Here is a 27,625-nt window from a genome sequence, read left to right as displayed (position 1 = left end):
ATGTTTTTTGACTATAGTGGAAGAGCCCTACTTACAGAATACCTTGAATTTTGTCAATAGATATGCTTGTCAGATGCAGATAGGGGTATTGTTCCTTTCTGCATCTGACAAGCATATTATAAGTTCCTTTAAAACAACTCAGTTGTTCTCATGTATGTTCCATATTTCCAGAATAATTACTCTACTAAGCTTGACAGCCAGTATCGCCTTGGCACGGTAATATATATTTTAGCTTTTTTTATTACTTAGGAAAGCGGCATCCCTCGGGCATTTATTTTTATTTTATGCTAAAGCAGCGGTCGGCAACTTGCAGCCCACGAGCCTCCATGGCTATTTTGTATGTAATATTGACAAACGTCAATGTCTGATAAAGACATAAATATTAACAAAGTGCGGCCCGCGACTACTTTGTTAACAAATACAATATAAAAGTTAAACTTAGTTAGTTAACTACTATGTGGCCCTTGGCTGCTAAAAGGTTGCCGACCGCTGTGCTAAAGGATGCTTTGCCATACTATGTTGATAATGGGTGCGGGATCCTATTAGAAGCAACACAAATTGCACTTGTAGTTGTAATTGCAATTCAAATATAGATAGCTCCAAAAATAATATTATTTTAGTTTAATGCCTACTTGGAAAGTTGTTGTTAGGGTTATGAATAAGACTATGTTGTAAAAGCAAATAAAACCCAAGTAAGTAGGAGTTGAAGTATTATAATCACTTTTGCATTACACATTTTTGTCACTTTATTATAACCTATTAGTTATGCCAACTAGTCTGGAATTGTCCCAATACATTCCACACTTCACAAAACTTCACTTGCCATACTTCACAAAATACTTGATTTTATATTTCGCAATTTGTTTTATGTACGTTTATAGTTCTAAACATAGTTCACTTCTATAGCGGGTTACGATTTTCAGAGGCAGACTTGTAGATGGCTATAGGTGCCATCTCGCTGTTTTCGAATATCATAGTTCGTCCGTGGTGGATTTGTCCAAAGGATTTATCATTTTTATCTTGATTCCAATAATCAGAAGCCTTTAATTGGTTTTAATTACCATCCTGGCGACAAGTAGTAGTGCCGACATTATATGCCGTCGAGTTTCATCTGATGGGACGTATTTGTTAACCTGTGATAACGTCAATCTGGTCTTAACTCCAACTTTGAGTAATTTTGCACGCAATTTAAACTTAAAACACGCACATTTCTTTTAAACTATAAATGAATTAATGTATTTATGAAAGACGGATCGTCTCCCAATTATAATGACTTTTAGAGCCATTCATGTCAACTGTCACACGTTTTTGCGTTTACAAACTCCACATTTCATTGTTATTAACATTTTTTAATAATTAAAATAACATATTTCCTAAAATTATTGAAAAATCAAATATAAATTCATGAAATACGGACAAATTCAATAAAGTGCCGCCATTTTTATCAGGCGGTAAAATCGTTAACCAGTGGTCTACGACCGGTTAAGGGCAGCGTAACTTTTTAACAGACGTTAGGCGTGGTGCAACCCAAATATGCAGTTAGCGTTCGTTAGCGCCATCTTTAGCCATGATCAGCACATCAAATGGGCACGGTGCAACCCGCCCTTAGTAAGGCGTATAGAGAAAGGGAACGGTGCTCTGAACACCGTAGTCTTGACTTCGTGCTTGGCCAATTATTTTATTATTTAAATTCATAAAGTAAAGATTACCGATAAACATAATGAAATACAAATAAAAATGGATGATTACCGGGTTGTAGAGGCGGGCGTTGCGGAACAGGAGGCGCACGTCCTGCACGAAGTGCGCCACGTGCGCGTAGCGCGTCGGCGAGCGCGGCTGCAGCTTCATGCGCACCATGTCCAGGCACATCGGCCGCGAGATCTGCACACAAACCGGACACGCCGTACAACACACAACTTAATGCTACATTTATGAAGTAGGGCAGCTAGGCCATTTTACCTTCGTACATCACGACAAGGCTCACGATGACGCACCACACACGATAGGCGTAGCGTTCAATGGGTTCAAATTAAACTTTTTTACATATATTTGTCCTTCACTTTTCTACCAAGCTCAGTATAAAGCAAACTTCCGTGGAAAACCAAAAACCGAGTTGCGAGAGCAGATCTTGGCTTGGATAAATGGCTTGAGTGAGGCCGAACTCGTCAAAATTGCTGGAAACTATTGGGCACAACCGACCCAAAACTATTGTCGCTTATGAAATTATTTGAATTACTTGTCTGTCGAGACTTGATCTTAAAATTGATAATTTCATGATGAGGCAATCATATCATGAAATGATCAGTTGTGACTACATCTTGAAAACATCTATCATTGGCACAGCGGATCGTATGTCAACTTTATTCCAACGAGCTAAGGACTATGATGGTCAGTGAATGATGATGTTATACCTTGCTGTGGTAGTCGTGGTTGAGCTGGGAGACGGGCTCGCGGAAGGGCAGGCTGGGCTCGTACTGGCAGTACAGCTCGAGCGTGACGCGCTCCATGAGCTTCTGTTATGGTATACCTTGCTGTGGTAGTCGTGGTTGAGCTGGGAGACGGGCTCGCGGAAGGGCAGGCTGGGCTCGTACTGGCAGTACAGCTCGAGCGTGACGCGCTCCATGAGCTTCTGTTATGGTATACCTTGCTGTGGTAGTCGTGGTTGAGCTGGGAGACGGGCTCGCGGAAGGGCAGGCTGGGCTCGTACTGGCAGTACAGCTCGAGCGTGACGCGCTCCATGAGCTTCTGTTCCCGCGGGGAGATGGCCTCGCCGGGCGCGCGCGGCTCCTCGGCCAGCTCCGCGAAGTTCACGCAGAGCAGGCACTGCCATGTCTCCGTCTCGCTGTGGATAAACAAGTCGTGTATGACACCAAAACGTCACGTCTCTTTTATCATTGTAAAGTGTAAACACCAAAGTAAAAGGGACGGGAATTCGTACACTTTTTACAACTGTAGATTTATGATCGCCTTGTGGGCTACAAGTTGGGCGTTGAATACACGTCTCATTTAGTAGGTAATGGAATACATCCTAGATTGTACAGCAGAATATTTCAAATATTAAATCGCCTTTAATAAATCAAGGGTGCCCTCTCATAGGCCACTTAATATTAATCAAAAAGTGTTCAAAAATAATTGAAGCTGCTATGGGATAAGATTGAAAATTGGTCCGTTAAGCTGCTGACCACAACGTACAATGGAGAGAGCTGTGCTCAGCTCGCTGGCAACTTGCCGAAGTGACATTAGGAGGGTGATATAGCCCCAAGAAATCATAACTGTTGGAGCATACAAGTTGTAGGTGGACAAGGTGGACAGACAGCCACATCAGGTTCACTGGAAGGAGGTGAATGCGGACAATGAAGGAGCAAGTACAACAGTTAGTGGACAGTGTAGACTTATGTTGAACAGTAGACCCCTGTTAGTAAGTGTCTGAAGGACGGGCACTCACTCGGGCAGCTTCTCGATGGTGGGTATGTGGCAGTACTGGTGGAACACCTTGGGGCACTTGTCGCAGCACATGAGCTCCCCGCCGTCCATGCACACGGCGCACCAGTCCTCGTTGGGGTCCCCGCTGGTGGCTGCTGCGGGGGCTGCTGTCGCCGGCGCTACTGTACCACCTGCAAGATAAGTGGTGTAGAACACTCCTTGGTTGCTTTCAGACGCAGCACAGAGTAATAGGAACAACGGTAAGATTCACGGCCCTAGGAAAGCTGAGGCCGCACTCCGATGAGGGCCGTAGGAATTCGGGGGAGGGAACGAAAGCGCGCCAGGTATGACCTATGAACGCTCCGTACATTTAATCCTAATTAGAGCCACACTTTCTAAATATGCAATTTTCTGGCCGTCATGAAACTGGGATTACGTAAACTATGTGATGTATATGTCATGTAGTATCAGAGGCACTGACCGGCGGTGTCGGTAGAGGAGTGCACGGCGGGCTCGGCGCGGGGCTGCTCGGGCAGCACCTGCACGCCGTTCGAGTCCAGCTTGGCGATAGTGGCCATCAAGTCCTGCACCGACTCCGCGCATACTTTGTCTAGTTCTACGCCGGCGCCACCCTGTTGTAGGTGCATATTGAACAGAATATAATAAAGCCTAAACATTGTAAATAAAACAGGACAACACAAGTAATCTATGTTTCTCTGAACCCAAACTGCTGAAACTAGTCACAAATTTTTTACAAGTGGAATTTTCAAAATAAAAATCAAAATGTTTATTCTGTAAATAGGCTTACGCTAGCTCTTTTATTATATTGATTTCTTTAATAATTTTAAGAGAGCTTCGTGTTCCTAAATTATATATGTTACGTACAGCACGTTTCTGTAAAACAAAAATTTAATTAATGTCAGCGGCTTTGCCCCGTAATAAAATGCCGTAAGACATGACGCTATGGAAATATCCAAAATACACCAGTGCTGTCTCGACATCTGCAAATTGACGGATTCTTTTAGTGTAGAAATGTGCGTACCCCACTGTAATTTTGAATCCAAGATTAAGCAGCTTTAGAAAAACAGCATTATCTTCAAAATCTAACATTTCTTCTTTTAAGCCCCGTTTCCATATCGCGCGGCAAGGTATTGACAGGGTTGGGCAGTATTTCAATTACATGTATTTGAAATACATTTTAGTATTTTGTATTTGTATTTCAAATACTACCTGGAAAAGTATTTTGTATTTGGTATTTCAAATACTGAACTCACATGTATTTAGTATTTTGTATTTCAAATACTTCAAGCATCAAAATACATTTCTAGGAAATACATTTTATTAAATTCTATGATCCTAAAATGGAACGTTTTTTTTAATATAATGTACAACTTGTACGAGGGCAAATAGGTACAATGCGCGAGCGAGCTATTGTGCGCGGAACTTTTCGTCAACAGCCAGGGGATAGGGTCATTGCAGTAGTTTCCGTCCATGCTCTAGTTTTCGACCACTTGACAGATTAGCAAATAATATTTTTCAGTTTTAATTTACTATTTGCGAAATATAATTTTTATATGTGGACAGATATATTGTTTAGCTAAGGATTGAAATCAGTCCAAATTTGTGCAGCAATGTAGATTTATATTCAAATTTCGTCAAGTGGACGAAAACTAGAGCTGGACGAAAACAAGCGCAATGACCCAATAAGTTTTTAGGAACGGATATTCGTTAAAAAAACTAAATGATTAAACAAAAAAATGAAAAGTATTTTGTATTTTGTATTTGAAATACATTATTTTAAACACTGTAATTTTTATTTTGTATTTCAAATACCAGTCACCAAAGTAATTTGTATTTGGTATTTCAAATACTTTGTATTTGAAATACGTGGAAGCCAGTATTTTGCCCAACACCCAGGGTTGAACAGTCAGCAGCAGATATACCTGAGCGGGCAAGGTGTCCAAGAAAACATAAACACTTCAATGGTCACAAAAATTAGGACATCTAAGCTGTCATTTTCACGTAGGCTTTCAGTTCGTCACATATATCTTAACTTCTGAGTTTTCCTTTAACACATACACCCTTATTTAATCACAATGACAATAACGGTTAGAAAGCCAGTGGTAACTAAGCACTCAAATTCAAGCTGCTGTCATTAATACCTAAACGCACTGCCAATCACGTACGTCAGCAGCCAGGGTGCCACCAGTTGCTAAGCAGTTGTTATTTCAATGGTAACTAAGCATCAACATTTTATGTTTAACTTTTAAAAAAATACTGTAGTAGCTATACGAATTGACACCTCCTTTCATAGAGAAGTATTTTATCGTCAAGTGTCAAACTTAGACAATAAATAAGTATTAGGTTCTACGTGAAATGATCGGTTTTTATTTTAACTGTCATAGGCGGCCGTTCTTCCAAACCGTAGAGCATATATTATACAGGATGATTCATGAGACGTGAGCAGGACTAATCCTGCACACCCAGTAACTGATAATTGATCGATCACCGTCGTATTTAGGTGAAACAACCACACTTTTTCCTATTTTTTTAACTTTTTTGGTGAGGAATAATTTAATTCTCGACAATCATGGTCACCCTACAAGACCTAATTAATAAACATAAAACCCCTTTAACCGTAATGACAGCATTTTGATTATGAAGAAAATAAACTGTCAAACTTGAGTGAGATAAGAGTTTTCAAAAGGTAACCAGACCGTGATGACAGTGATGACATTCAGTTTGACACAGAATATCGGTAGTTTAGTATTCTCATTTTAGGGTGACCATGCATGTCGTAAATAAATTAATAACATTTTTTTTCCAACACGAATAGAAAATTAACGTTAACCTCACTAATACTGATACGAAACAGTTGCTTATAATTTAGGAAATGCACAGTGTTAGTCCTGCTCACGTCTCCTGAATCACCCTGTATATGTTAATATATTTATTTAGCCCGCTTATTGTACCAAAATATACTATATAGTACTAAAATACGATGCCCCGAATCGATCAAAGAACGGAGAAAATTATTGAATTGAAACGTAACACGTTCACTGTCCCAATCTGACATGTAAACCTTATGGCTTTTTAATAGAGGCTAGCCGTGGCCCCACGTGAGGAGCACGGGCAGTAAAGGTGTTAAACATAGCCAACTATGCCCCCTCTCTTTATTTTGTTGGTTAGACTCATGATGCGCAAGAACGGTGCCTCCTCTTCCATAGATGAATGCGGTAAAAACATCACTGCCATGCATATAAGGGGCTATTCATAAATTACGTCATTTCAAAAAAGGGGTGGGGGGTTCTCTGGACATCGGATGATGGTAGCGTGACGTAGGAGGAAACGGGGTCATTCGAAGCATGATTTTAAGGGGAGGGGGGGGGGGGGTCAAAAATCGATGACGTGAGCCCCTAAGTAATAAACTGTTGACCATTTTGTTTTTACAACTTAGTATAACCGAGCAGTAAACATCAAATGGCATTCCGCACAGTTCAAACCTACAACGTCCTGTTAGAAAGTGTACATACACTACATGTGACATATCTTCAAAAATTATATAAACTAATGCGAAATTAACATAAAACCAGAAGACAAATTAATAATATAAATGAAACCAAAAAAAATAAAAAGCTGTAATCTCTAGGTGCGTGCGACTGAGATTTGAACCCGCGGTCTCTGCTTTGAAAAGCAAACGTCCGTTACTGAGACCACAACGTGCCTTGACAATTGGCTCTAAATTCGGCTTCAGTTAGCTTTCGCTATGTGTCATTCGTTTTGACGATTCTCCTAAAATAAATAGTTTGCAGTAAGTTGACCGAGAGGCCCCTGTCAAATGGTTGAAGAGCAAAACGTGAGATAGATGTATGTGATGCCAAGACTGTACTGCTTCCGATGATTGTCAAAACGCTTTACCTGAAATTAATATGGCTATTTTTCATTCAATATTCGACCATACTCGTATGCTTCAAACGTCTATTTTTCCATATTGTTCAGATATATTTGACACGTTGACCGCTTAGATACCAGTGGTTTTTTGACAGCTAAGGTATCAATGACTTGTTGTAAGTGTAGAAATTAATGAATAGCGACTGTTAAGATATTTGTGACACGTTGAGCGCTCACAAGTAAATACTACCATGACAGTCAACAACTTTTTGACAGTTTAAACGTTTACTTCTCTTTGAGCACCTGGAGTGTATAGCGACTTCTGCTGCTGACTGAACATTGGCTCGCGCGACAACCGCGCGCAATGGATACCGGGCTGGCTCGCGAGCCAACTCTATTATTGGCTCGAAATTGCCGAAATTGGCTCGCGAGCCAAAATACAGGTGTGCCGCGGTCGAACATTGCTCGCGCGGCCGCCGCGCGATATCGAGACGGGCCTTTAAAACAACCTGTGCGTTACTTGTATGCTGGACATTAGGCAAAGATAATCTAACACATTTCGTTTCCTTGGCATTGAGAAGTAAATTATTAGTAGTGAGCCAATGAACTACAGAGGACAATACATAATTTATTTATTTCATTTAAATCACTCTGTTTCCTTGTTGCTTTAAATATAATAGATGTATCATTCAGCAAAGAGAACCAACTTATGCTTTTTATTAACTATATAAGGCCAATCGTTTATATATATATATATATATATATATATATATATATATATATATATGAGAAACAAGAATGAGCCAAGAATAGATCCTTGGGGGACGCCTATTAAGACTCGTGCTGAGTTGAGAGTTGAGACTGAGATTATTATATTATAAATATAATTAACGTTTCGCGATGCATTACATGAGGAAAATACAACAAGAACTTTGTTTTCCCGAGGTGCCGCGTACGAACCGTATGCGCATTTCCTTTCCAGCTCGGATTAGAAAATTATTACTTTCTATGGCTTTGTTCTTCCACGGAAAAATATATATACAGGGTGGAAAGGCACGACGATCCTTTCCGGAAATGGGAGATAGTTTAGCCTAAGCTCTATATTTTCTCCATAGAAACTATGTTAATATGGACAACCGTTTCTAAATTATGACCTTTTAAACATCCACGCAAAAAACTACTTTGTTCTAACCCTAACAGGTGACAGGGTCAATGAACTTACTTGTAAACAATCAGTATTCGACAGGAAATTATGCTAATTTGTTGCCATCTAACCATTTTTAGGTCTGCTTACAGCACGGTAAGAATCATTGCAGGATTTTCGCTTTCTTAGTGGTTCCACTTGTTCAATACTTGAATGAAATAGTTATGTTATTCCTTAATATTAATAATACTAACCACAACATTGTTTACAACGACAGTTCAAATGGTGACATTGACAACCACTCAAAAGTACGCAATCGTCTTATAAATATCTCTGGTTTCCTTGACTGATAAAAAGGTTTTAGTTTCTTAACACGTTTCACAAAATTATTTTCGAATAATTGGAAACTATCTAAAATAATTAAAAATAACAAGTAGGTTGTGTTAGTTGCACCAAATGAACTTGCAAAAATTAAATACTAAGAATAAATCAAGAATAAATACTTCTTAAATACCTAACTAACAAACCTTCTTGCGTGGTAGGAAATAGACAGACCGTCTGATGTTTGAAATTAAATGTGCCACAAATTGCAAATTACGCGATAAAACCTAGTTCCAAAATGCCCTTGGGGGCTATTCATAAATTACGTCATTTCAAATTAGGGGGGGGGGGGGGGTCTGGACATCGGATGACGGTAGCATGAAGTAGGAGGAAATGGGGTCATTTGAAGCATGATTTTTGGATGATTATAGGGGGGGGGGGTCCAAAATCGATGACGTAATTTATGGACAGCCCCTTGGGAGCCCGCGATTACCTAAATTTGCTTATGTTATACGGGGAGTGTAATTATAATGCCGCCGAGACGTTACGACGCTACAGACAAAGATATCCTCCACCACACCCAACTAGCCGTATGTCAATTTTACGGGCCATTGATCGCGTGGCAAATAATGAGCCCATAGTACCACGAACGGGCCAAAACGACCAACGGGGAGGAGGTGTGGCTGCGGTATTTCGAGCAAAATCCAAGGGCTAGTTCGAGGCAGGCAGCCCGACATTTCCGCCTAACTCATACCGCAGTACTCAAAATCTTGAAACGTGCACGTCTTCACCCTTACAGCATTCAGCGAGTTCAAGCTCTGCTGCCCAGGGACTGCCCTGTACGAGCAGCATACTGCCGTTGGCTTTTAAATAAACTGGAGGAAGATCGCCTGTTCATCCGCCGCATTATTTGGAGCGATGAAAGTTTGTTTTCCCGTAACGGCATGTGGAATAGGCGAAATGAACATATGTATGCAGTAGAAAATCCGTTCGAATACCGACATTCGGGTCACCAATATCGGTGGTCCGTTAACGTCTGGGCTGCAATACACGGGGATACACTGATTGGACCTGTTTTTTTGCCTCCAACTTTGAACAGAGCTGGATACTTGGAACTGTTGAATACGGAGTTGCAGAATTACCTTGACGATTTACCAGTGGCCGAGCGTAGAGAAGTATGGTTCCAGCAAGATGGTGCACCGGCCCATTCTGTTAACGAAGTGCGGCTAGCCCTGAACGACGAATTCGGAGATAGATGGATCGGCCGGTTCGGACCGCATCGTTGGCCACCACGATCTCCGGATCTGACGCCTCTAGACTTTTTTCTTTGGGGGACTATCAAGGATATAGTGTACAAAACGGAGTGTGACAACGCCGAAGAAATGAGGCAAAGGTTAACCATTGCTTTCGCCAGCCTGCGCCGTAGAAACGTTCGAGAGCGAATATTAGCAAAGGTACACCGACATACTCGCGCACGGGCTGCAGCCAGGGTTGGGCAGTATTTCAATTACATGTATTTGAAATACGTATTTGAAATACATTTTAGTATTTTGTATTTGTATTTCAAATACTACCTGGAAAAGTATTTTGTATTTGGTATTTCAAATACTGCACTCACATGTATTTAGTATTTTGTATTTCAAATACTTCAAGGTTCAAAATACATTTCTACAAAATACATTTTATTAAATTCTATGATCCTAAAATGGAACATTTTTTTAAATATAATGTACGACTTGTACGAGCGCAAATAGGTACATTGCGCGAGCTATTCTGCGCAGAACTTTTCGTCAACAGCCAGGGGATAGAGTCATTGTAGTAGTTTCCGTCCATGCTCTAGTTTTCGACCACTTGACAGATTAGCATATAATATATTTCATTTTTAATTTACTATTTGCGAAATATATTTTTTATATGTAGACAGATATACTGTTTAGCTAAGGATTGAAATCAGTCCAAATTTGTGCAGCAATGTAGGTTTATATTCAAATTTCGTCAAGTGGACGAAAACTAGAGAAGGACGAAAACAAGCGCAATGACCCTATACGTTTTTAGGAAAGGATATTCGTTAAAAAAAACTAAATGATTAAACAAAAAAAAAGAAAAGTATTTTGTATTTTGTATTTGAAATACATTATTTTAAACACTGTAATTTGTATTTTGTATTTCAAATACCAGTCACCAAAGTAGTTTGTATTTGGTATTTCAAATACTTTTAAAAATGTATTTTGTAATTTGTATTTGAAATACGTGGAAGCCAGTATTTTGCCCAACCCTGGCTGCAGCCTGCATTATTATGCACGGAGGCCACTTTGAACATAGAATGTGAATTTATTCAGTTGTAAATAAAGTAGTTATGATAATAACAACAACAACAACCTCTTTCATAATAAATATCTCTGGTTTCCTTGACTGATAAAAAGGTTTTAGTTTCTTAACACGTTTCACAAAATTATTTTCGAATAATTGGAAACTATTTAAAATAATAAAAAATTACATGTAGGTTGTGTTAGTTGCACCAAATGAACTTGCAAAAATGAAATACTAAGAATAAATCAAGAATAAATACTTCTTCAATACCAAACTAACAAACCTTCTTGCGTGGTAGGAAATACTCGTAGACAAGACGTCTGATGTTTGAAATTAAATTTTCATTGAACTATACTTATTGAATGTCATATTCTTCAAATAAAAATGTTAGATGCTCGTGGCTATTTAAATTTGTGGGGCTGTGTAAAAGATATGGTGTACCAAACCAAACGGAATGTGAAACTGCGGACGATATGAGACAAAGGCTAATTGGTGCTTTCTGCGGAGGATAAATGACGAAGAGCATACACTATATCGCATGTGCATCGACATACTCGGGTACGGGCTGCGGCGGCGTTGTAATACACGGAGGTACATTTGAACACCGTATGTGAAAAGAAGATAGTATTAAATATTGGAAAAAAGTAATTATCTAAGAAAGTAATAAAATTGTTTGTAATATTTTTGCATGCATTTGATTTATTTGACATTTATGCGTCATTCATACATCATTGCGATACTGTCAACGATCGGAAAAAAGTGTAAAGTCCCGAGCTTTCCCGACGGAGATCCTTAATCTAGCCGTCATGTGCACATGCTATAGGGTTATCACCACAGTTAAAAAGTAGTATTTTTGCAATTTTTATTTTTTACTCAATTAACGATTCTTACCATTACCAATAGTCTCTGTATCACTTAAACGACCTAATACTTCCGGGAAGGATCGTCGTGCCTTTCCACCCTGTATATATATTTGAGGTTATAAAACAGTGTTTTCTCAGTAGAACAATGACTAACGTTGAGACTGGGGCTCGGAGTCTTGGGGTTGGTGGAGGTGACGGCGGGCGGCGCGGCGCGCGCGCGCCCCAGCGTGATCTTGAAGTCTGCGCCCGCGCCGCCCGGGCCCGAGCCCGAGCCCGAGCACAGCCCTGTCGACATGTCGAACCCACCTGTGGAACAAGTGTCGTATCATTTACATGAATAATACCCGTCTCAATTTTATAGCCGGAATACTGAGTGGCGGGTCGATTGCCCCTTTTTGTCCACCCGTTTATTCACTGTAGTACAAAATCGAGACGGAAGGAGGATTCGGTCACTTAAAAAAGACTCATTTTTGAGTTTTTATGAAAGTATTCGTTTTAAGGTTTTCAGGGTAATCAATACTGACCGTCGACGAGCCCCCCCGAGCCGCCGCGGGACGTGCCGCTCGGCGGAGCGGGTCGGCGCGATAGTGATGATAGTCGTTACGTAGGTTTCCAGATGAAATACTAACCGTTGACGAGCCCCTGCTGCGGGATGTGCCACTTGGCGGGTTGCGGCGCGGCCTGCGGCGGGGTGTGCGGCGCGTGCGGCGCGGGGGAGGGGGTGCGCGGCCCGCCCGAGCGCCGCCCGCCCGCTCCCCCTCCCACCCCCCCCACACCCCCCACACCCGCCGCCGCGTACGCGCTGTTCGCGTACGCGCCCATCACTACAGAACAAACGAGACGTCAACGACTATACTACTTTACAATCGATACAAAGTTATACAGAAGCGGCGGAAGCTAACGTCACATGTGTTTCGAGAATTAATAATTTTCAATACAGTCCTGAATCGGCTGAGCTACCTTAAAGGCTCATTTTAACGATGCCAGTTTTAACGATACAATTTTAAACAGGTTAGGGAATCTCTGCTAAATATGATAAATAAAAAGTGGGTAGTTACGACTCACTCTGCTGATAGTGGTGCATAGCGGGATGCGGCTGCAAGGGCGAGCGCGCCGCGCCACGCCCCGACCCTTGATTCAGGAGTCCGCGTAAATTCAGCTCGCTCATACCTGTCATACACAACAATATATTATGGTTTAGCCCGTCTAGTAATGTTAGAGCCCCGTCACGTCAACCCACACGGTTCCTCGGGGCTTTTACAAATTGTAAAATGTTATTTTAGATGACACGGTACCGAAGTTATACGAACCGTGCAGGTGGTGCGGGTGCGTGGTGGAGGTGACGTGCGCGTGCCGCAGCGGCGTGTGCTGCTGCAGCGCATGCGCGGCGTGCGGGCCGTGCGGCCGGGTGCGCAGCGCCGCCAGCGCGGACATGTAGCCGCCCACACCCGCCGCTCCCACGCCGCCCATGCCCGCATTCGCGTACGACTGCTGTGGAAATGTCACTATATAGAGAGATTACCACTGATGTCAAAAATCTAAGTCTCGTATATATATTTGCCTCTCTTGTATATTCCAACGAAAACTGCAATTTATTTTGTTATAGTATGTATATAACACTTTAAACTCTCGCGTTTTGTACACATATTTAATTATACAAACGGGTCTACCGCGATATAATTTCATTGTTTTTACCTTTAATTCCGACGTTTCAGCTGAGTTGCACCAGCTGTGGTCACGGAAAGACTGACGTCCCAACAAATGTCAACGGAGATATTAATAAAACACCACTAAACTACCCGAAATTAGTTTATAAAAATGTTCGGGGTAGACAAAGAAATTGCAGCTACCCGTTAAAGTTTAATGTTTATTGTCTACGGCACGACACGCAACACTCACAGTATCCGTACACTGGTCCGAAGATATATCCGCTGGTTTCAACATTTGAATCACTGGTCCCCAAGTAGACGATAATTTGTACCCGTCCTCACGATTGAAATTTTTAGGGTGTTTTTTAATTTCAATCGCCTCTCTCGCGATCGACTGAAGTTATATCGCGGTAGACCCGTTTGTGTAATTAAATATAGTATGTATGTTACGACGTTATTGTTTTGTTATTCTATACGAATAAAATTATTTTTGAAAATAAAGTGGTTTCGCTGTGCTAAAGCTTTCGTTTCTTAGGAAAGCGGTGCCGTCATGTAGCGGACGCAAAAAGACGGCCGTCTTTACGGTGACGACATGTGGACAGTTCCACGGCGTCATAACACACCGTCAGCCACCAACGTCAAATGAAACATATCCAGCGGGCTCAGCATGGTTCCATTTTTATCGACTATCACTATGTCCGTCACTTTCGCACTTACATACTTGTTAGAACGTGACAGGCATGGTGACAAATAATAAAAATGCGACCGTGCTACTAGGGCAGGAGAGAAAATGGACGACCTTGATTTAGTTTTAATGAGGATAACCTATCATCAGAAGAGGAAAGTAATCGTAGTGCGGAAGATCATTTATTCAAATCTCGTTGCATTTGAGATTTTAGTAGAAATGGCTTCACCGCTATCAAATAAAACGTTCACGAAACTATCGACACCGTCAAGACGGTCGTCATGCTAAGCGACACCGCTTTTTGACGTTACGGTGTCAATCACCGGCCTCTAGAAAAAGTTGTAGTGACGTCATTCACCGCTGTATTACGGCGGCTATACGGCACCGCATTCCTAGGAAACCAGAGCTTAAGGGTACTGTAAGGGTATTATTTATTCAGAAATTTTAACTAATATGTACCTAAGTTTAATGAAGAAAAAAAAAACTATTTAACACATTCACTGCCAGCGCGTTCTACGCGCTACGGGCGTAGCCGATAACACGGGAAAAGCCGTATGTAGCGCAAAGGGCAGTGAATGTGTTAAGAATTAGTAACCATACAAAACGTAGGTACAAGACGCCATTTAATTACTATGCAAGTTAAGATCGTAACATGATCATGCAAATAAACTACAATAAACTGTGAAAGATTATTTGGTAAATAAATTCAGAATTTAAAGTGAGTATGAGTATTAGACGTCAGGCGGTCAAAAGATCAAATAAAGCTACAATAAACGAAAATGACGAATCTAACACGTACGAAAGTTATCCAATAAGATAGTCATGCTGACCATAAATTATTTTGGATCTTGCCAATAAATTAGTTTATAACGAAATAAAAACATTTCTTAATTAGCTAAAACATTACCAAATACTTTCTAATCAAGAAAATGGTTAAAACATGCATTGTGGTTTGTGCTTCTATGTATATAACATCGAGACGACTAGCGGGTGTTTCTACAACCGTTTAGTATCGGGGTGGACCACAGCATGTGGGGGTTGAACTGCAGAAACACCCGGGACTGACCTGGTAGCGGGCCAATGTCTGAGACATGAAATATTATTACTTTATTATTTCTGTTTAAATTATTTCAGATAAAGATATTAGTTTATGTAAAAAAATATGCTCGTGTTAAGGATATTTAGCAATGACTATGTTATTTTGTTATGAGTAGTTTGAACTAGGTACCTATACTGTTGTTATAATTATACATATAAGTTTTGTGTTCAATGATAACGGGTGATAATTTGTGAGCTGTGTATAAATAGAAGTGTGTAAATAGAAGTGTTGATACTTATGTTAATTATGGACTTGTTGACAAGCCAAATGTAAGGTGTAGGTATAAGTGCAGCGTAGTGTACCTACATATATGATTAGTTAATTGGCGTGGTTGACAGCATGTGTATGGTGTAATCGGTTGGTGGTTGGTATTACCTGGTGCATGGCGGCGGCGTGGTGCAGCGCGGCGCTGACGGCGGCGGTGGCGGGCTGCGGGGGGTGGGGGGGCTGCGCGGGGTGGGGGGGCTGCGCGGGAGGGGGAGGGGGGTGGTAGGGGCCCTGCGCCGCCGCGCCGCCGCCGTCCACCTTGCCGTCCACCACTATGGCCCCGATCGAAGACAGCACTACACAACAAAAACACGACACCCTATACCACATGATTCTACCGGCACTTACATTTCATTAAATATCAATTAGGTACGAAAATCTATTTGAAGCAGATGTTTAATTGTCATATAAAACATAACAAATTAAAAATGTCCTCATTTGTAAATAAATCGAAGAATGGCCGCCATATTAAACTTTCTATTTTTACTTCGATTGCGTTCTAAAATATTACCAATAAAGTCGAGAAGTTTTCTAGCACAATTTCTTCCAAAATAAAATAGCATAGGTACCTTTAACGAGATCGGGTAGCTTGTCTAAGGCCAGTGCGATGCGAACAGGGATCTCTGGGTTGGGGATGTCAGCCCGCCGGCTTTTAATGCGCTGTAGGTGTGCACATACAGCGCGCTTGCTGTATAGGACTGCTGTGTCGCTGCCCTGAAAACAATGAACTATATTAGCACAGAATAAAATTAAATAATAGTACTGCCGTACAGAAAGGAAACTTCCTACAAAACCGATGTTTGACAGCGGTTCAGGGTCGAATCATGCTGTCCCTTTCTAATATATGGCACTGTCCCTTACGGCTATTTAGGGTTGTCAAAATTCATGTGATTACTGATTATCTTATCTGTGGTCGTACACGCCAAAGGAAGTCAAGTGGCCAACCCTAATAATTGCTCGGAGCAATGCTGAGCCGAGTGGAGCCGAGTTTGGCCGAAGTCAAGAGTTTCGCACCCCTGATATTAGTTACTATGTCTACAGTCAGTATATGAAAACTGTGGAATGATGGTGAACTGCTAATTCATAAACCTTATTGCACAAAAAATAAGGTCCACTCCACTGGTGGTCAGAACCACAAACCTGTTCTGCGGAGAGCTGTTCAAGCGCACTCGGTGCTTGTCGCACACTCGGTTCAGTCTCAGAACCATCGTCCACAGTGTTAACTGATCGTAAACCTTATTGTCAAAGACACAAGGCCCACCGATGGGCAGTGTACAGGAACCACAAACCTGCTGCAGCGCGGCGCTGACGAACTCCACGCAGTGGTCGGTGATATTGGCGAGCTGCTCCAACGCATCTTTCTTCTCGCTCAGCGTGCGCTGCTTGCCGTCGCACACCTCGTTTAGTCGCAGTACCAGCTGCTTGCCGCGCGTGTTTATCGCATTCGTTAGTCTGTGAAAAAAAAAAATCTATAAAGGCCACCCAGTAAGAAGCCCACGCAATCTTATTTCTAGTATAAGTAGATTACATAAATACAAACTCGAATTGGTCACTTTGGTAACTGCTTACCTTACTATACAACTTTGGAATGACTAGGTACTACTATACACTCCCTTAATTACTTCTTGAGGGCCACAAAATCACACACACGGAGCATGCGTTTTGTGAACGACGCGTTTCAGCGCTTTGGAAAATGTGCCGTCCCGTGGAAATAACTCAGTGTTTTATGTTGGTCACAGACAACCACTCACTTGCTTTTGGTAACTGTAGTTACCAGCTGTCACCCTTATTTTATAATAATAATAGAGGTCACTGAAAAATATCAATCATGTGAGTGGTCACAGTAGCCTATAAATAGTACGAGGTTGTACTCACTTGACGACGGTCTGCGTGATCTCGTGCACTAGCGCCTTCTTCTTGTCGGCGATGAGCACCTGCCTCTCGCGGATCACCTTCATGGCGGAGCCGAGCAGCACGCGCTTGTACGACACCTCGGACAGTAGTGACGCTATGTGCGCTCGAGCCTGGAACAAACAACTAATATAGTAACACCAACACAATGGGGTCAGCAACTGTCAAGAGATGGCGCCAGGTCGGTCGCATGTCTCGCATAACAGGCTCAGCTGATGATGGGGGTGGTGAAATACCTGCTGGGCCATCTCCGTGCTGAACTGGTACTTGTGGTCGCGGTGGTGCTGCAGCTGACAGTCGCGGCACGTCAGCCGGTCGCACGTCTCGCAGAACAGGCTCAGCTGATATGATGGGGTGGTGACATACCTGCTGGGCCATCTCCGTGCTGAACTGGTACTTGTGGTCGCGGTGGTGCTGCAGCTGACAGTCGCGGCACGTCAGCCGGTCGCACGTCTCGCAGAACAGGCTCAGCTGATGATGGGGTGGTGACATACCTGCTGGGCCATCTCCGTGCTGAACTGGTACTTGTGGTCGCGGTGGTGCTGCAGCTGACAGTCGCGGCACGTCAGCCGGTCGCACGTCTCGCAGAACAGGCTCAGCTGATGATGGGGTGGTGACATACCTGCTGGGCCATCTCCGTGCTGAACTGGTACTTGTGGTCGCGGTGGTGCTGCAGCTGACAGTCGCGGCACGTCAGCCGGTCGCACGTCTCGCAGAACAGGCTCAGCTGATGATGGGGTGGTGACATACCTGCTGGGCCATCTCCGTGCTGAACTGGTACTTGTGGTCGCGGTGGTGCTGCAGCTGACAGTCGCGGCACGTCAGCCGGTCGCACGTCTCGCAGAATAGGCTTAGCCGTTCCTGAAATCAATATGACATTGTCATTGGGCATCACTATGGTTTAGGCATTAACGTGGTTATTCTAATCTTAATGTTTGGCCATACAAATGGTTTCTATTTTTTGTATTGTGCCATTGACATGGTTATTAAGAAACACTAACTAACAAATTATGGATCAACTTGGTCTAATATAAATGATTTATTTATTAATCTTGAAGTTCATAAAGCCTCATAATTTCCTAAAGGATCGCTAACTGCTTGCGAGCAGCGCATTCGACCACGTCCACCTATAAATGGAAACAACTACGTCCACCAAAAAGGGACGAGATAGGCGAAACAGTCGCGATAGTAAGTAGTAATAAGAGCATGTTTACCTGCGGGTGCTCCGTGCAGAACATGTCGTGCGCGGCGGGCTGCGACGCCTGCTGCTCTTGTATCGCCTCGTCCTTGCTCTTGATTGTGTGGTCTTTTGTGATCTTTAACCTGCCGACATTCATTACTAATTAAGTGTTTTTTTAATGTATTAGTCAGAGAACCTTCACAAGTCGCATTTCTCAAGCTATTCTCGTAAATTGTGAGTAGGTTCGATAATTATATGGAGTTTTTTTGTCAATTCAGTTGTTTTTCCTTAATGGCAAAGCCATGGGGGTTAAGTCTTCAGCTCAGTCTGTTCCTGCAGACCACTAATGTCAAAAAAAAGAATCTAGTTAGGGCCGTACGTATGGTAACCTTCACTAGAATAATAGAGCAGGTAGGTACCAACCGTTGGTGGGCCTGCATGCAGCTGTCACAGATGAACTCTGCGCAGTCTGTACAGTAGCTGGTGGCGGGCTCCGGCTCCTCGCAGCTGCTGCAGTGCTGGTCGCGCTCTGCCGCTGTAATAATAATAGAGTAGGTACCGACCGTTGGTGGGCCTGCACGCAGCTGTCACAGATGAACTCTGCGCAGTCTGTACAGTAGCTGGTGGCGGGCTCCGGCTCCTCGCAGCTGCTGCAGTGCTGGTCGCGCTCTGCCGCTGTAATAATAATAGAGTAGGTACCGACCGTTGGTGGGCCTGCACGCAGCTGTCACAGATGAACTCTGCGCAGTCTGTACAGTAGCTGGTGGCGGGCTCCGGCTCCTCGCAGCTGCTGCAGTGCTGGTCGCGCTCTGCCGCTGTAATAATAATAGAGCAGGTACCAACCGTTGGTGGGCCTGCACGCAGCTGTCACAGATGAACTCTGCGCAGTCTGTACAGTAGCTGGTGGCGGGCTCCGGCTCCTCGCAGCTGCTGCAGTGCTGGTCGCGCTCTGCCACTGTAATAATAATAGAGCAGGTACCAACCGTTGGTGGGCCTGCACGCAGCTGTCACAGATGAACTCTGCGCAGTCTGTACAGTAGCTGGTGGCGGGCTCCGGCTCCTCGCAGCTGCTGCAGTGCTGGTCGCGCTCTGCCACTGTAATAATAATAGAGCAGGTACCAACCGTTGGTGGGCCTGCACGCAGCTGTCACAGATGAACTCTCCGCAGTCTGTACAGTAGCTGGCGGCGGGCTCCGGCTCCTCGCAGCTGCTGCAGTGCTGGTCGCGCTCTGCCACTGTAATAATAATAGAGTAGGTACCAACCGTTGGTGGGCCTGCACGCAGCTGTCACAGATGAACTCTGCGCAGTCTGTACAGTAGCTGGTGGCGGGCTCCGGCTCCTCGCAGCTGCTGCAGTGCTGGTCGCGCTCTGCCACTGTAATAATAATAGAGCAGGTACCAACCGTTGGTGGGCCTGCACGCAGCTGTCACAGATGAACTCTCCGCAGTCTGTACAGTAGCTGGCGGCGGGCTCCGGCTCCTCGCAGCTGCTGCAGTGCTGGTCGCGCTCTGCCACTGTAATAATAATAGAGTAGGTACCAACCGTTGGTGGGCCTGCACGCAGCTGTCACAGATGAACTCTGCGCAGTCTGTACAGTAGCTGGTGGCGGGCTCCGGCTCCTCGCAGCTGCTGCAGTGCTGGTCGCGCTCTGCCACTGTAATAATAATCATGCATTATTCGGGCTTTAGAATAACTTAGCCCTCCCTGGTTTTAGGTGAGACGCGTGAAGACAGTAAAATAATAACTTGGAATTAATGTACAGTCGCCAATAGATATATATCAGAGCGGGAGCGGCCGAGGTGCTCTAAAATATCTGAACACGCACTTTAGCACCGTGGCAATGGATGCGTGTCCAGATATTTGTGAGCGCATCGACCGCTCCGATATATATGATGGCGACTGTACGCTTCTGGCGAACAAGTCAGTATGGCGGGTAAAAACACAAGTAGTATCTGTGCCTATTAACTTCCTCCATCAATTCATCGACTATTGCATCCAAACGTCGGGATTTTAAATACGCCGCTATTCGGCCTCTCGCTTCCACTTACAGGGTTATGTAAGGTTGGGGTACCTGCGGGCGGGGTGTCCGGGCACATCTTCTCCAACACGAAGCGCTGGTCGATCATGTTGGCGGGCTGGCACTGCAGGCGACACACCGGGCACTGCACCGTGATGCGGTCGCCACCTGCAATACAATAATAGCGTTACTATTTATAAAATATAATCGATGGCAAAACTTAATACGCCATTAGTAGACCTAATCCGGTCACAACCAAAGACAAAGACGCCTAATAGTCTTTTTACAGTGGAGATATTGGTGCGGGTAGCGGGTACCGCCGTGACGCGGCGGCTAGAGGTCCAGCGCGTTAGCCGCAACAGCTGAAGACGCAGGTTCGAATCCCGCCTCCGCCTCTCGAGGGCTTTGTCACTTTTCTTTTAGTAATGATATTGATATCTATTTTAGTTTATTATCCGGTTCCATTAGGTTTCACAAATAGTCAGTTATGCCGATGGTGAAACTATTTGTACGAACCGGCTGGTACTGATAAGGCACACCTTGGTTCAAGTCTGCCGCATGCGTGCGTGTGTGTTTTTGGTGTGTGCGTGAGTGTGTGAGTGTTTGGTGTGTGAATAAAGGTCCAGGGACAATTTTCTATCATATTAAAAGGGCGAGTATTTTAAACATGGCTAAATTCAGATTGCTGAATGAAAAAACATTATTTTACTGAGTAATGTTTATATTTGATTATTTATAAGATAATTAACTGTCTTATAACCCAGGGACATTGTGCTGGTCTGTTAAAGTTTCTATGGCCATGTTCCGTGTCTATCATCAAACCATATTATTATCATCCGGGTCACAAACTCGAATCGATTTAAAAACTTCATTATAAGTCACAAACATGACTGCTAAAATCATAAAGTAGTCAGTTAAATATGCATCGTGTGCAAAGTCGACGACGCAGCGTTAATGCAAGTTAAATAACACGTACACTGCATACTAACAGTAACAATCTTTACTGACCATTGAGAGACCTCAATGTCATTGCGGTAAGGGTTAAGAATTGTCAAATAACGATGGCAGTACAATTCTGTACAGTTAAATGACTATTACAAGGCTGTGATTGTCAGACAGTTACCATATAACATATAACTGATGATGGTGTCTGTACTAATAGCAACATTTTAAGTGACAATTCTGCGTGAACGATATTACTTATTACCTACTCTTATTAGCCAGTTTCTTGACCTGAGTACTAATATTGAGAGTCGGGCGCAGGTGTGCATAAAAAGGCAGCCGCAGAACAAAACCGCAGACGTTATCGCACGACTAACATAATAAACTAAAACGAAGGCCCACCGTCGTCGGAATCGGACGTGACTTACGAAGAACAACACTTAACCGACCTTTTGTCAACCTTATGTCAATGCAATAAAGGCTCGAGGGTGGTCAATTCACTCAGAGATGGTACAAATCACGATGCACTCATTTTATAAAGCAGATTAAAATAATTTTCTCCTGAAAATGAATTTTAATAGAGAGAAAATTTAGTTAAATATAAAATTCAGTTTTGAAACTTTTTACGGCAAAAACATGATTATAAAGATAAAGCGGTCAGTGACCCAGTGGACTAAATTAAAAGTAAGCACAGGTCGCCCATGTGCGTCTCCTGCCTGCGTTGTGCCCGGGGCAAACCGGTTTGTATATTCTCAATTTTATTCGTATTGCAAAAAGGTACGAGTAGGTAAACCAATTCCCGTCATATTTAACGTTACGATTTGTACGATTTGCCCTTATAGTGAAAGGGCGATTGTGCACTACAATGAATTTTACTGTCCGGCAGTCCGAGTTTTCATGGTCCGATATGGTATGAAAAAACCGGATGATTGGCTTGTGCACTTGTCCGTCTTTTAACTCGCAGGTGCGGCGCAGTGGCATGAAAAAATCGGATGATTGGCTTGTGCACTTGTCCGTCTTTTTACTCGCAGGTGCGGCGCAGTGGCATGAAACACACCCCCCCTAGCCCGCCTCCGCCCGGCCAAGTCATGAATAATATTAATTCCAGACGCAGTGTACAAGCATAAACACGTTTTTCATAGCTGTCATCTCGGACCGGAAAAAAACTGTCCGGAATGGGGAAAAGTAAAATGTCGGACGGTAAAATTACGTCTAGTGCACAAGCTACTATATACATTTAATGGCGTGCCATATCGGACCGTAAAAACTCGGACTGCCGGACAGTAAAATTCATTGTAGTGCACAATCGCCCAAAATGACAGGGCATTGTCATTGGATGAAAGTTAAGGGATCTATACTTGCCTATACAAGTATAGACAAGAACAACTCTCAATCTTCAAAAGTGTGACCAAAAATGAAATGCAAGTGTGTGCGTAAATTGTCTATGTGAGATCAAAAATAGTGATGTCATGTTACAACATATTAATAATCTGTCGATGTTTGATTGCTTTATCGACTGCTTTTTCAAATATGTTATTTTAAAGGTCAAAATTCTACGACATTATGACGTATAAATAACACTTGCACTGCGTTTGCTATCAAAATAGTTGCAGACTTATCTTAATGTAACTCTTACTGTGTTGGAAAGTGAAGTTTAAATTTACTTTTTGTTATTATTTGAAGTCGGTTATTAAAGCTAATATCTTAAGAGCCAACAGGAGTGGTCATTCCTCCATACAAACGTAGTCCTCGTTTTCCTCCGTGGTTTTTGAAGCTAGAGCAATGATTTTTTCAACACAGATTAATATTGTCAATATCTGTGTCGGACCGTTTTGCTTTTTTTGATATTTTTGTTTTTTAAGGCGCTAGAGCCCTTCAAAAACGGCCAAAATGGCCTAATAGACTATGCCGCAATGAGAGGCGTGGTATTCAAAACTGATATCAATTAGCCAAAAAAGCAAAACGGTCCGACACAGATAATTTCATAATCATTTAGATTTCCAAATTTGGTTACGATTGGTTAAGTTTTGGGGGAGGAAAAAGAGGACTACGAAACCTCGATTTTTGTCATTTTTACGCAGGATTTTTCGCCTCAGCTGCAGTTGTCCCTATCGCACTAATTTTAGGGGCGGAGTCAAGTTTCTAAATACGTACACAGCCAGAAAAGTGATGGGCAATAGTCGACATTTAATGTCGATAATCTAGTGATGTAAGAAGTTATCGATAAACCGTCTTGTGTGAAAATATCTAGATCCTAAGATACAAGGGGTTTTGGGTTGAGAGTAGGGAACACATTTTTGTAGTTATGATATACAATCTATTATGAACTTTTTGATTCTAATATTTCAAATTAGAAATCAAAATCAAAAATATTTTATTGCATGGTTAAAATGGGTTAACAAAATTTTTAGGTACCTACAGGCACGCTTCGTAATTGTCGAGCAATTTAGGGTCCTAGCTGAATTGGTTGTTCCATACTTACTCGTGCTCTATGGAATGTCCAATTTAGCTAGAACCCTAAATGGCTCAACAATCACGGAGCGTGACAGTACTAATGATTCATGTTCTGTATATCCTGCCCTACAATGGCGTTAATATTTGGTTGTCATGTCTATACTACGTTTTTAAGCATTATTGAAAAAAAAATAGTAAATACTAATATTAACCACTAAGTACATAACTATTACAAAAAAAGCTAAATAATTATACGATTGCATGCTTAAAAAAGACACGTCACCTTCACTCTAATGCTAAACAAACGAAGAATAAGAACTAACAGCGATAAGACCGCCTGTTGCTACCTTTATCTACATTGTAAATCGGTTTTAGGGTTACGTACCCAAAGGGTAAAACACGGGACCCTATTACTAAGATTCCGCTGTCCGTCCGTCCGTCTGTCACCAGGCTGTATCTCACGAACCGTGATAGCTAGACAGTTGAAATTTTCACAGATGATTTATTTCTGTTGCCGCTATAACAACAAATACTAAAAACAGGATAAAATAAAAATTTTAGTGGGGCCTCCCATACAACAAACGTGATTTTTGACCGAAGTTAAGCAACGTCGGGCGGGGTCAGTACTTGGATGGGTGACCGTTTTTATAAATAATGGTACGGAACCCTTCGTGTGCGAGTCCGACTTGCACTTCGCCGGTTTTTTTTAAATTTGTTTTTATGTTTGTGGTGTAATAAAGAATATTTTAGAGTCAGACCAAGAAAAGTCTACAGCAATTTTGATAGCACACGCAGTGCAAGTGTTATTTATATGTCATAATTTCATAGAAGCGACGTTTGAAATAATACTTGCACTGCGTGTTCTATCAAAATCGCTATAGATTTTTCTTGGCCTAACTCTACTTTAAATTACAAAGTAAGGCCTAAATTATAAAATAAGGCCCATAGATGTTTTTTTTTTGTGTTTATTAAACTTGATATTTTGTCTATAGTATAGTATAGCGGACATGGCCTCAAAATTTAAACCCGCTTAAGAATCGGGCCTTATTTCGTGCATTATATACAAAACTACCCATTTTTGTGTAGTCATTATTTATACTATAGAAGCATTGTTTGAGTAGCCAATTATTTAAACAGTATTTTTTTAAAGGGCAACGGTGGCAATATTTTAAGGTCTGGATAATAAGATACAGATCTTAATAAGGATATCAATGTAAGTGAATGTTACCATGACTACCAAACAAACAAATGTGATAGAATTTGCCAGCTGGCATTGTAACATTCAGACAGTTACCTATGTACCTAATCTGAAATATGAATAAATTAGTAATATTTTAAACAGGAAAGTAAACCGAATTTTGGCCTTTTGCTGGACACAATCACAATAGTAATTTGTTTTACAAGAGGGCAAAGTTTATCGCCACCGGTTGATGCATTTGCAGCACCAATGGTAGAAAATGCAAGCTCATCATCAACTGCATAATCGACGTTTGATATGACTATTGAATCCGAGCTTTTTGATCATGAATCATGATAAAACAAAATTTTAGAAGGTCGCAGAATAGTGGATTTAAAATATTTATTTTCTGTGATCTCAAATATCAGGCACGATCATACAAATTGTACATTTGCTGATCTTGCCTTTGTCATTGAAAGACGTAAGGGTTTACACAGAGAATATATATTTAAGTGTAATATGTGCAAAAAAAAGGAAACGATACACTCTGAAGACCCAAAAAGAAAATGTTAGTAAATACTGCTCCTCCCCATGGTTACTTGGTTCCTTATTCAACCTACCTGAAATTAAACGAGTAGGTTAGTAAATTATATCATTTTACATTATAAAGTTAAATGTTTAGGTATCTCAATCACTTACTCACTGGTGGACATGGACGCAAAATTTTTGCCCATCTACTTATACTATCTTATAAAAAATGAAATTTTGAAAGTTAGCACGCTTAAAGTTCGTTTTTTTTTGCATTAAGGTAACAGATTTTGACATGTCTTATTAAAAATTACCATTGAAAAATAAGTCATAGCAAATATGTTAGAATTATAAATCATATTAATGAGCAAGAGCACCCTAAACCGGCGAGCGTGTATGAGGAATGTTATGAATGTGAAGGAAGCGAAAGTGGTATGTCAGGATCGTAGCAAGTGGAAATCCGTGGTCTCTGCCTACCCCTCCGGGAAATAGGCGTGATTGTATGTATGTATGTATGTATGTATTAATCATATACTTTTTTATATTCTTTTGCTTTCATAAGTAATATAAACTAATTTTTGAAAGCGTTTTTCAATAATTATTAATAAAAAGACACGTCATGATTGTTTACCTTCTTTCTAATGCTAAAAAATAACGAACTATAATAACCGGGCCTTATTTGGTACAGAACCTTGATTTGATAGGTACATCGGATATTCTGGGCCCCTGAGTTTGTTACGTAAAGGACAAAATGGTGACATGTGGTTAGAGCTGATACTGTTAAACTAGTGGTTCTGTGCGCTAAGTATAAAAAATAAGCTTCAGCGAACTCATTAAGCCTAGAAAAAACCCTACACCCTACTGCCACTTAAGTCAGTCTTGAGTCTTTGAATCAATTTCCGTAGTAGTACTACTACTACTAAGGTACTAGGAGGTAATAAGGCCTATAGTAGGTATAATAAGGCCTACCTGAAAAATAATGTTCTTACAACAGTGTAACCGTGTTAGTTATTTGAGTAACATATATGTAAAGTGATACAATTAAAAGCTAACAGCAAACCAGTACATAAATTATATCTTATGTACTTCTTATGAATTACACTCTTATAAAGGTTTCGGCTAATTACGCTTAATTACTTGAATAAAGGTAGATGAATTGCGTGCGGTCCAATAGGTAACCACAACTCACGGAGTCCAAAACAATAAGCTGATCAGCAAAGTCAAGTAAACAAAGCCAAGTCACAGTAGTAGAAAGATTATCGAGTTCCGTAAACGTAAGCCGGGTCAAAAAATTCAATCGCAACACAGTAAGTAATAAGTGAACGCCTCGTGGCAGTAACGCACGAAAAATAACATTGCAAATTGTCGGCAATGACATGGTATAATAATATACTCCGCCTGGTACTCCATTCCCGTCTTTTCTAGGTCACCTAACTGACACGCGCTTACGTCATCATGCGACAGCGCTATATGATAATATGCGATAGCGCTATATATAGCGGCCATGTTGTTGTGACGTAGCCCCGTGTCACTCTGGGAATGGAAGACCATGTTTTATTAGACTATGGGCAATGAGGCGCGCGCGGGTGCAAGCGTACGCATCTGTGTGCGTGCATTACACACACAAATACAGTCTCTCACGCCCCGTCAGAGCGACGGGTATATTCAGCTTGAAATCTCAAAATTGACTTTTAGCTCAGCTCCCGTTTCGTCTTAATGATGTCTTGTGAAGAAATAATTAAATAGCTATTAATATACCGACA

General features: G+C 41.9%; 1 protein-coding gene across 1 annotated transcript in view; it reads right to left on the bottom strand.

Annotated features, from left to right (window-relative positions):
* The window catches only part of LOC134794855 (E3 ubiquitin-protein ligase TRIM33), a 38,482-nt gene that overhangs the window by 3,070 nt on the left and 7,787 nt on the right, over positions 1-27,625 (bottom strand). The window contains exons 3-19 of the mRNA XM_063766657.1: positions 20,837-20,929; positions 20,209-20,241; positions 20,007-20,112; positions 18,778-18,886; positions 18,314-18,424; positions 17,528-17,676; positions 16,942-17,104; positions 16,222-16,366; positions 15,761-15,948; positions 13,263-13,443; positions 13,018-13,122; positions 12,582-12,776; positions 12,107-12,258; positions 3,905-4,055; positions 3,446-3,614; positions 2,644-2,842; positions 1,750-1,881 (exon numbers count right to left, since the gene is read on the bottom strand). Of these exons, the coding sequence (XP_063622727.1) occupies positions 1,750-1,881; positions 2,644-2,842; positions 3,446-3,614; positions 3,905-4,055; positions 12,107-12,258; positions 12,582-12,776; positions 13,018-13,122; positions 13,263-13,443; positions 15,761-15,948; positions 16,222-16,366; positions 16,942-17,104; positions 17,528-17,676; positions 18,314-18,424; positions 18,778-18,886; positions 20,007-20,112; positions 20,209-20,241; positions 20,837-20,929 (2,381 nt within the window). The remainder of the gene's footprint in view (positions 1-1,749; positions 1,882-2,643; positions 2,843-3,445; positions 3,615-3,904; positions 4,056-12,106; positions 12,259-12,581; positions 12,777-13,017; positions 13,123-13,262; positions 13,444-15,760; positions 15,949-16,221; positions 16,367-16,941; positions 17,105-17,527; positions 17,677-18,313; positions 18,425-18,777; positions 18,887-20,006; positions 20,113-20,208; positions 20,242-20,836; positions 20,930-27,625) is intronic.

This window comes from Cydia splendana, chromosome 11 (assembly GCF_910591565.1).
Source record: "Cydia splendana chromosome 11, ilCydSple1.2, whole genome shotgun sequence".
Taxonomy (NCBI): domain Eukaryota; kingdom Metazoa; phylum Arthropoda; class Insecta; order Lepidoptera; family Tortricidae; genus Cydia; species Cydia splendana.
This window is presented reverse-complemented; position numbering and strand designations above follow the sequence as displayed.